Genomic DNA, 9,836 nt, shown 5'->3' with positions numbered 1-9,836 from the left:
AACAAATAAAAGTGCCCACGAGCAAAGACAAAGACAAAAGTCAAAAGTGCAAAATGAAAAATCAAACAACAACAAAAAAAACCAGCAAAACACAAAAAGCCAAAACAACTGAGAAGCGCCACCCGGTTTCGAAATCGGCATTAAAACGCATGAGATGAGATGAGATGGTATGATTTGGGGGTTCCGATCAACGCATGCGCCAAAAGCTGGCGAATCTCACGGAAGCTGGGGAAAGGCAAATGGCTGGCTCTCAATGGCCTGCAAGGGGGATGGAGCCAAAAAGGATATGGGAGCACAGGATGTGCCATAAAATGGCGCACAAGCACACGCACACATACACAGACGCACAGTGGGCACTTCTCCTTCGGGTTGGAGAGAATTTCCTATCTCGGCAGCAGATGCTTGTGCATTTGGCCAAAGAAGAGCAAATGATTTTTAACAAATTTCATTAACATCAGAGGTCCGTAATCATTCAAGCATCGCGTTTCGTAACAGGGCCAGGTCAGAAGTCCGATACTGGCCGCCCCAAAACAACAGTTGCCAACTGCATTTCGAGTCCCCAAATGTGTCCTTAGGCATCCTTATAGCTGTGCTCACAAAATGTGCAAAGATACGTAGGAAAAACGCGTGAAAAGCCTTGAGAAAATTGCATTAATGTCTGTGAACGTGATTATATAGTTTTTCTATACCGAACTGAACGATTCCAAAATGATCGACGAACATCATCCCATGCAGATCGGAATGTGTAAGTATTGGCAAGCCCAAGGAATATGAAGTTTAAACTGATTCCAATAACCGACGGCTTTACAAACCCAACATTCTCAATCCCGTCGGCATTTTTCTATCAGTTTGTTATTTATGTTAAATAGTGCTCTTTATTTTATGGCATATAAATATATTGAAGTAGAAGAGTGCAGAAATTTCATTCACTTTTACTCTAGTTTAATAATAGCTTAAATATTTGCAGAGAGTGATTAGCTCAAATCAAATACCTTTAGATAAGTGAATTAGTTATAAGCCATCATGTTATATCACAATTATATCATAATTGCACATTTTTAAAAGGTTTAAAGTGGATTTTATTTTTACTACATTTTTAAATGGTTTAAAGTGGATTTTAGTTTTGCCATATAGTGATTTTGATTTATAACATTCAAAGAGATCAGCACATGTTATAAAAATGGTATTCAGTTGAATAGTCTTTAAATATACTAACTTAAAAGCAGCATAAATAAGTTTTGCACATTTTTTCATGAAATTATAATAAGCCAAAGATGAATTATTTGTGAAAATTTGCCATTTTCCTACTAAATTCTATTTCACACAACACAAATCCCAAGTTTAAACATTGCAACTCAACACTTTTGTTGCAATCTGCCTTCAAAGATAGATATTTAGCACCCAGAGTGGCAAGTATGCATATGACCGACTGCACAAACGCCCACTCGAATCCTCCTGGCTGAAAGCCAATGAAAATTACAACATATTTTCCAGAGCAAAGCAAATTTTGACTTCTGTCAGAGATTAGGCCAAAACAAAGCATTTGCGCTGCGATTGCTGGCACAACAAAACGGCAATGGCACCATAACTCTATTGTCTGCTCAAATCCGATTAAATAAAGCGCTGTCAGTTGCTGCCGAGCGAACTGCTGGCAACTGACAGCGGATGCGGAGGCAGCACACAGCATCCTGGCAGCGCAGCCGACATCCTGGCAAGCATTTCCAAGGGTTTCCGCTCACCCACTCACTGTCGTCGACTGCCAACATATGCCGCCAGCCGACGAAACCGAAATCCTGATCCCCTCCAGCAGCCTCATCCTCATGCTTATTTGCTAAGCCCGAGCATATTTTCCGTAAGGGTGGAAATCCGCCAGCTAAATGCCCTCGGTTAGCCCCCGGATTCATTGAAATTCGTTTATAATCTACATAGTTATGAGCACTGCAAGGGGTGGCATTTCCAACCCGCCCCTCGATTTCCACTGCACATTAGAATCTAATTAGAGCGTGGGCAAGTGGAAGTGCTATCAATGTCGGCTTTACACTTGTCGTCCCAAAATCCTCGAGCTCTATTCTCCGACATGTCCGGCAAACATGTTGGAATATTTTCGAATGTCAAATGGCAATGACAGAGCACTAAAAGTGTAACAGGTGTGGTTGTTGAGCGGATTATTCCGCTGCACATCTTAGGAAATAGCTCCCCGCAGTTCCAAGTGTCACAAGTTAATGGGTATCGGGGTGGGGAGATCAGGACCTTTGGAAAAAGAGCTAAACACTGCTGGAGACTTCAGTTGCTATGAATAAGTAGCATATTGAAAAGTTTATTAAGCCAAAATACGACACGAGCATAATACATATGTCAGCACTATTTTGTTACACATAAATGAATTTTGATTCATTATTAAATATATATAAAAAGAAATGTATGCCTTAAAAAATGTTAGTACTACTAATGTAAGTTTACAATTCAATTTCTAAGTGTTTTTTTTAGAGAGCAATATCATATTGATTCTCAAAACAGTAAAGTTCGATATATTTTATATAAATCAGGCAAAAACTGATTTAAATTTCATCTAGAGTACTAAAGTCACAAAAATATTTGCTGACTATTTTATAAATCGCTTAATTGGTTGACAAAACACTATTTGCTTTCCATTTTCCCAGCTATTTTTTTAGCATAGTTTTTCTGCATCCAAATGGCAATTAAATGCAGTCCAATTAAATGTACTGTATTTTCGCATTTATTTGCCATTGGGCAGAACAAACTGAGTGCAAGCTGTTCTAAAGCAATTCACGTCAATCAGTGCAAGAGGTGTAGCAAAATTGTTAATGTAAACGATGGCTGGAATACTTTAACATTCTGGGCATATTTCTGGCATAAATTGGCATACCAGATATTATTTTTGCAAACATTTAATGAAATTACGTACACATTTAAATCACTCAAATGCGGAATGACAAACACACACGCATGCGAAACGCACACTAGTGAAAGCAAGGGAAAAACCAAACAAAATGAACGTCATACACACGCACACACACACAGAGAGGAGCACAAAAGCTGGAAGCTCGAAACAAATTACGTTGAAATTTCAGCAATTTGCCATAAATTGAGACAACAAGGCACAAAAAGCCAACCAGTCAGCACCGCAAATGTACAGTAATTTTTTGCCACCAAGCCAAACAATCGCACATACGCATCGGTTACGCATACGCCACGTTGGTCGTATTTTTTACATGCCACATTTCGCATGGCATTTCGGGGAATTTCGAGTGCAGTCGCACACTCACTCACACTCTTTTCGTTGGTGGAAAAGTCATTTCAATAATTGCAAAACCACAAATTTACTACAACTCGAAACGGTTATGGTCACAGTGCGAGGCAGATGGACATTGGTCCTGCCCGCAAAAACGGGAACCCTTTTTATGCCTGATGCCCGGACCATAGTTGTAAATTGAGGGGGGCTCTCGGCCACATTGAAAATAAAAATAACTGAAATGTTTCTCATTTGCATGTTCCTTTGGGGCGGTGGTGGGCTGATCTGGACCAACGACACGACCGCAAAACCAAAATAGTTCCGATGGACATAAAATGTCAACAGCAGCAACTGGGTGCTGGCCAACTGCCGCAAACCGGGGGCCTCAATCAACTGCTGTTGAACGGAAATGAACGCATGTTAACAACACCAACGACAGCAGCAACATCGGTGCTGGTGGCAGCCGGAAGGAGTGCGAGTGCCAAAGCCGGAGTAGCCCACAATGACAAAATGGCGTCAGTCAGCAGAAATGTCAACGGAAGTTGCAGTAACCACAACAGCAGCAGCAGCAGCACCAACAGCAGCAACAGCAGCAACATGGCCATAAACAAGCAACCGATGGGCATGGGTACGGGCACAGGAACCGGAATGGGAACAGGAACAGGACATGGTCCGGGACCACCCAACCATGCACACTGCAACCGCATCACTTTGGGCGAGTGCAGCCTCAATGGAATGGACGGCTTTGCCACGCCGGCAGCACCTCCATCGGCATCCAACACACCGCAAGCGCCTCTGGGAATGGCCTCCAATTCCGGCATGGGCATGGAACTGGGCCTGGCCATGGCACCGCCGCAGCTGAGCCAGTGCGCCCACTGCTGCCAGCCCATTTGCGATCGCTACATCATGCGCGTGGTGGAGAACTCCTTCCACGAGGGCTGCCTCAAGTGCACCGCCTGCTCGCTGCACCTGGTCCACTCCTGCTACGCGAGGGAGGGCAAGCTCTACTGCCGCGTCGACTACGAGAGGTGAGTCCTGATTACTGAACTCCGTGTGCGTTGCAGTTACTTTAAAATGGAAACAGCTTAATATATGTATAATATGAGTTATCTTAAATCATTTGAGTAAATATTTATATTCTTGCTCCACCGCAGACTCTACATCCGCAATCATTGCCTTGGCTGTGGCCTTAAAATCGCCGCCGATGAGCTGGTGATGCGATGCCACGAGAACGTCTTCCATCTGAAGTGCTTCGCCTGCGTAGTGTGTGGAGCTCTGCTGAAGAAGGGGGAGCAGTACGTGGTCAAGCAGGGACAGCTCTTCTGCCGCTTCGACTACGAGAAGGAGGTAGAGATGCTACAGGGATACGGTGGGTAAAGGCCCTATTCGAAATCGGTTCCCAATGATAATCATATAACTATGTAGATTTCTATGGCGATGAGCTTTTCCCGCCCAAATTGGATGGACGAAGAGGACCCAAGCGACCGAGAACCATTCTAAACACGCAGCAAAGACGAGCTTTCAAGGCCTCCTTCGAAGTCTCACCGAAACCCTGTCGAAAAGTGAGAGAGAATCTGGCCAAGGATACTGGATTAAGCCTGAGAATTGTGCAGGTGCGTAAGGAGGCTAAAATGGACATCAATTATTACATTATACTATTAAAATCTCTTACTTTGTAGGTTTGGTTTCAGAACCAGCGAGCTAAGGTCAAAAAGATTCAGAAGAAGGCCAAGCAGGAGCCGCCCAGCAAGGGAGCCAGTGACTCGCAGGACTCGCAGGAGTCGCTGGACAGCAGTCTGGCCACCAAAATCAAGGACGAGGCGCACAGCGACAGCGAATCACAGCTGGAATCGCCGTACTCGACGACCTCGGATGGACTGACCCGGATGCGATGCACCATTAAGGACGAACAGGAGCAAGTGCCCTTCAACTGCATGGAGACCAATAAAGGTGGGTTGTGCCCTCTAAGGATATTTACGTATCAAGGATTATACAATACAATTTACAGAGAACTGCAACAAGAACAGCGAGCCCATACTGAACACCATTCTGGGTCTGAGCTACGCCACCTTTCAGCAACTAATGGGCCCGTTTGCCCAGACGCCCATGATCAATCCGATCGACCGACTATATAGTATGCAGAGCTCCTACTTCCGGCCGGAGGAGCTGCAATCCTACGGCGAATGCGGCGTCAAGGACTCCATGGATCACTAGTCCGCCCGGCGGAGGCCATCGAATTTTAAGCCCAAATCAAAATTAGACCTTGTAAAATAAAAGAATGTTAATGTGCTAGCAATCGAACTTAAACACCCCGCCTCCGGTTAAGTAGATTTACTCCCCTTCCACCCCCTTTGGAAGCCGCATCACTTGCGCAATCCACCCACCGGCCGGGTTGGTGGTGGTGCATCCTATGTTGGTGGCTCTGCAGGTGCAGCCTCGAAATTAGTTCCGCTCGGTTGACAGGCACAAAGCATTTGCCACAGCAGTTGCAACCCCGCTGAATTCATCCTTTCGGCTCGGAATGGGCGTAAAATGCCGATTCGTCATGCGTAGTTCAAAGGCTCGGATACGAAGGGATCCGGAACCGTATCCTCCCCACGATGACGAGCCGTTTGACAGCGTCGCCATGAATGCGTTGCGAATGCCGCCCAAGGACCGCACTTTTAACTAGCATCCTGGCTTTTCGTTTTGCCTGAGTGGAGGAACTGCATCGGAATGTTCCAAGTCCAAAATCTAAGACATATTGGGGGGTCAATCAAAAAGCATAGGAAACAGAACAGACAACTTTTTTGTATTTTGAAAATCAATATATTAAGTATAATATGGTTTCTGGAATCAGATGAGAAAATTCAATTATTATCCTAGTAAAATTTGTATAGAAAATACTTGAAAAAAGCCAAACTACTAATAATTATGAAATTCAAGTTGATTTGTTTTGTAAATTGAGCCAATCAAACACTGAATATCAAGCTTTCGCATAATTGTTAACCTTTCGAGATTAGGCCGATTCAGAATTTAAGAACTCGAATGAAAAACACTTGGACCATCGGTGGCTAATTGATTTACGAGGAACTGCAACACGTGTTTACACAACTCCGGATGAATCCAACCCCGCCGCGGATGGAACAAGGACCCCGTCACTCCGCCAAGTTCCGTACAAGTTCGTGCAATTTGTCACAATATGTGTCACATTAGCCACAGCAATTGTGCTTAAACGTCACCGTCTCGCCGGGTATCCGGTTTTTGTGCCTCCTCCCCGGATGTCGTCATCGTCGTCAGGGCCGCTAACCAGATTAAACCCCAATCGCGACACCGATACGGCCAAGGATATCCTTACGGTCCTCGAAGGGGATGTTTGTGGTAGGGGTCGCTGGAAAAGTGGGCAAACAAAGAGCCCGGACTCAACCACCGTTGAGTTTTGGCACTGCCACCACCACTATCACCACTGCCACCATCATCATCGTCGAGGAATCTGCACGCACCCCATGTCCTTTGCTGGCTATCCGTGTAAGTCGTTTGCAGATACACGCATTAACTGCGGCCGTAAAAAAGAGATCCAGTGTCCGCATCATTAATCAAAAGCGGACAAGGCCAAACAAGTGCATTGCCCATTCGGAAAAAAATGCCCTCAAGAATGACGAAGCGATGTCCTGGAAGTCCTTTCTGCAGTGTCCTTTTGCCATCGAGAGCACCACTTGCACCACCTTCAACCACGTGCTCCTCCGCTGGATGATCTTTTTCCGCTCGTTAATGTGTGAATTGCACAATTAATTACTGTGACTGCTATGAATGGTAAAGTTATTCAAATGCTCTTTCACTTGAGAGGGAACGGTTTAAATGGATTTCAAAATTTTAAAGAAAATATCTACGACTAAATTCAGGAAATTAAAATATTAAGAAATATTAACTTTTTCATTATTTTAAAATTATAGTTATATATCAATATTAATATGTTTTTAAAGAATTGACTACAAAGAATTAATAAATATACGTTAAACATTGGAAAGACTATTAAACAAAGCCACTCAATTTTAAATTTGCAATCGAAAGATGATTTCTTGTTGAATTTTTACAAACACCAAATCAAACACCACTTTGGTGTCCCCTAAAATGTCCCTCAAATTGCAGAATGACTTTTATGGGAAAATCAGCCAGAGAAAGGCTTTTAAAATTGAATCAGTTCTAAAAAAAGAAAACGTTGACAAAAGTTACATTTTTATATGCTACTTATGAATTTCCAGCTCGTAATACTTGCCTTCAGCATTTTATGTAAACAATAAAAATCAAAAATCAATTTTGCGTTCCCATAAAAGACCATCACAATACTCAGTTCACAAAGAGTGGCAAATCGCATAATAAACAATATGGATGACGGGTAAATAAATGTGCATTTGCTTTTATTTTCATAGGACGCATGTGTTGACAAAGGCTAAAATGCGATATTGAGGTAGGAAAATGAAAATCAATGTGAATTGATATCTGGCAAATAAATGCAAAAACATTAGACGATTGATATGGCAAATCAATTTTGGGCAAACTGAATGGAACGATTTTAGTTTTGGCACAATAGAAATGGATATATCTGATCAACTAATTTAATATATTAATATTATAAGTTTCTAGATCTTTCAGAAAAACATTCGAAAAAGGTGTGTAATAATACCAGCAGTTGGTGAAACTATTTCGATGGGAAACCGAGGAAAACGCAGATTCTTCGTCGCAAACTTTCCACTTATAATTATGTAAATCGGTGCCGATGAACACGAACTTCCCACCGCACAAATTGTCGAGCAGCAGATGTCACTCCACTCGTTGGCCTTTTCCTGACCAAAACCAGTTCGAAGAAGTCACTTGTGCCAGTTGTTTGGCATCATTGGGTTAAGGGGTTTTGCGGGTTAGCCAGCTTTGGGGGATTGGTGGATGTGGATGCTGGCCGCCACTGGAGTGGGGCGCAATCTAAATGCAAATGGACGGCCAATGACTAAATGCGAGCCGCTGGCCCCCCAAAAAGCCACAAAGCCATAACCAGGAATCTCTCGCATAATACACAGAAACCAAAAGGGGGCACCAAAGTGGGGCTCCAAATGAGGAAGGGGCTCAGTCACTCAATGTAGTTTCGTTTGGGATTGCATGTGTGCGTACGTATGTATGTATGTACGTGGCACGTAAGTGTTTCAGTTCGACATTTGGCACAAAATTCATAAATGCTAATTTCAACACATTGCGCACACGCTACAAATATGAATATTTACCATAACTACGCAAACAGACGCACTCACGCACATACGTAATACACGCACATACAGTCATGCACTCGTGCTCGAAGGCAAATCGACTTCGATTGGTATGGCATGGTATCCTTGGGAAAGCATCCAGGAGACTCGCTTCCACATCCTCCGATCCACGCCTGCCATCGCCAAACAGCCTGCCACTTGCCTTTATCGACCAACACTTTGCTTCGGTTTCAACTTCACTCTGCTTCGGGTTTAATAAAATCCTTTTGCAAAATGAAGCAATTGTGCATTTCAGCCTGCTGCTGCCACGCACAGATACAAAATGAGCACTGAAAAAAATAAGTACTCCTACTAAGGAAATCACATGAAAATATATCAAGCAATCTGAATGGTAATTGAATCTTTAGACCAACAACTAGAAACTTAAGACAGAGCTTAGAGCTTAGAGCTTTTTATAGATCATTTTAAATAATTTTAAATGCGACTATAAACACCCCTCTTTTTTCTCCGTGTAACCATGTGAGTATCAATGCGAACGACAGTTTGGGTGAGGTAGTTTTGGGCCCGGCAAATATGCGTCAAAATCGCACAGACGCACAGTTTTTGAATGCCAAATGGAGACAGGATGGGAATGCATTACGTGCATAGGCATACAATAGTCTATATTTGTCTACTTGATGCCACAGATTGAGATTGCTCGGTGCCCTGTGTGCCGCATTCGGAATCGTAATTGGCCACTTGGCCGCCTCCTCGAATCCTCGTCGAACCGCAGAGAAGGCGCCACTTGCCACTCTTTCGGTGCCCCAGAGATTTCCATTGTGCTGCAAAGCCGGCGCCACACTTTGCCGTTAAATTGGAAAGTTCTTTCGATTGGCCAGCAGACGAGGCCACCACATTATTAGTTCTAACTTGGCCGGTTTGGGCCAGACTAATGAGTTTCTAATAGGCCTAAAAGTGGATCCTACAGCTTGTTTCGGATCTTCAACAGGCATTGGCATCTAATGAAAAAAGAGTGGGGCTGCGACCATATGCCGCAGTAATCAACACAGATATTTGAAATTTATATAGATTTACTTTTTAAACTCGGCTAATTTGTTGGTGGGTTAATTTAACTTGGCAAAAATTTATTCATTTTAAATTTAAGTTTGAAATTTTATGCCAATAAAATAGCTAATATCAAACAGTTTTCTGCACAATATAGACTTAACAAACCCAACTAAGCAACAGTTTTGTAAGCCCAACTCGGTATCCCTTGCCCAAATTAATTGTCTCCGGATTTTCCTTTAGATACTCGCCCTTTGCTGGTTGGTGTCACCCATGAAGTGAGGATGGAAAATTTGAATTGCAAA

The 9,836-nt window shown here is 43.2% G+C and overlaps 1 protein-coding gene across 1 annotated transcript; it reads left to right on the top strand.

The window, feature by feature from the left end:
• Positions 1–430: 430 nt before the first annotated feature.
• On the top strand, positions 431–5,560 carry LOC6737803 (LIM homeobox transcription factor 1-beta). Its single transcript, XM_016169688.3, has 6 exons — positions 431–745; positions 3,573–4,281; positions 4,408–4,622; positions 4,679–4,866; positions 4,933–5,203; positions 5,262–5,560. The coding sequence occupies exons 1-6, from the start codon at positions 709–711 to the stop codon at positions 5,465–5,467; spliced, it is 1,626 nt and encodes a 541-aa protein (XP_016031588.1). The 5' UTR covers positions 431–708; the 3' UTR covers positions 5,468–5,560.
• Positions 5,561–9,836: the final 4,276 nt, after the last annotated feature.

Source organism: Drosophila simulans, chromosome 3L, assembly GCF_016746395.2.
Source record: "Drosophila simulans strain w501 chromosome 3L, Prin_Dsim_3.1, whole genome shotgun sequence".
NCBI classification, from domain to species: Eukaryota; Metazoa; Arthropoda; class Insecta; order Diptera; family Drosophilidae; genus Drosophila; species Drosophila simulans.
The sequence above is the reverse complement of the archived record's forward strand: the minus strand, read 5'-3'. Positions and strand labels throughout refer to the sequence as shown.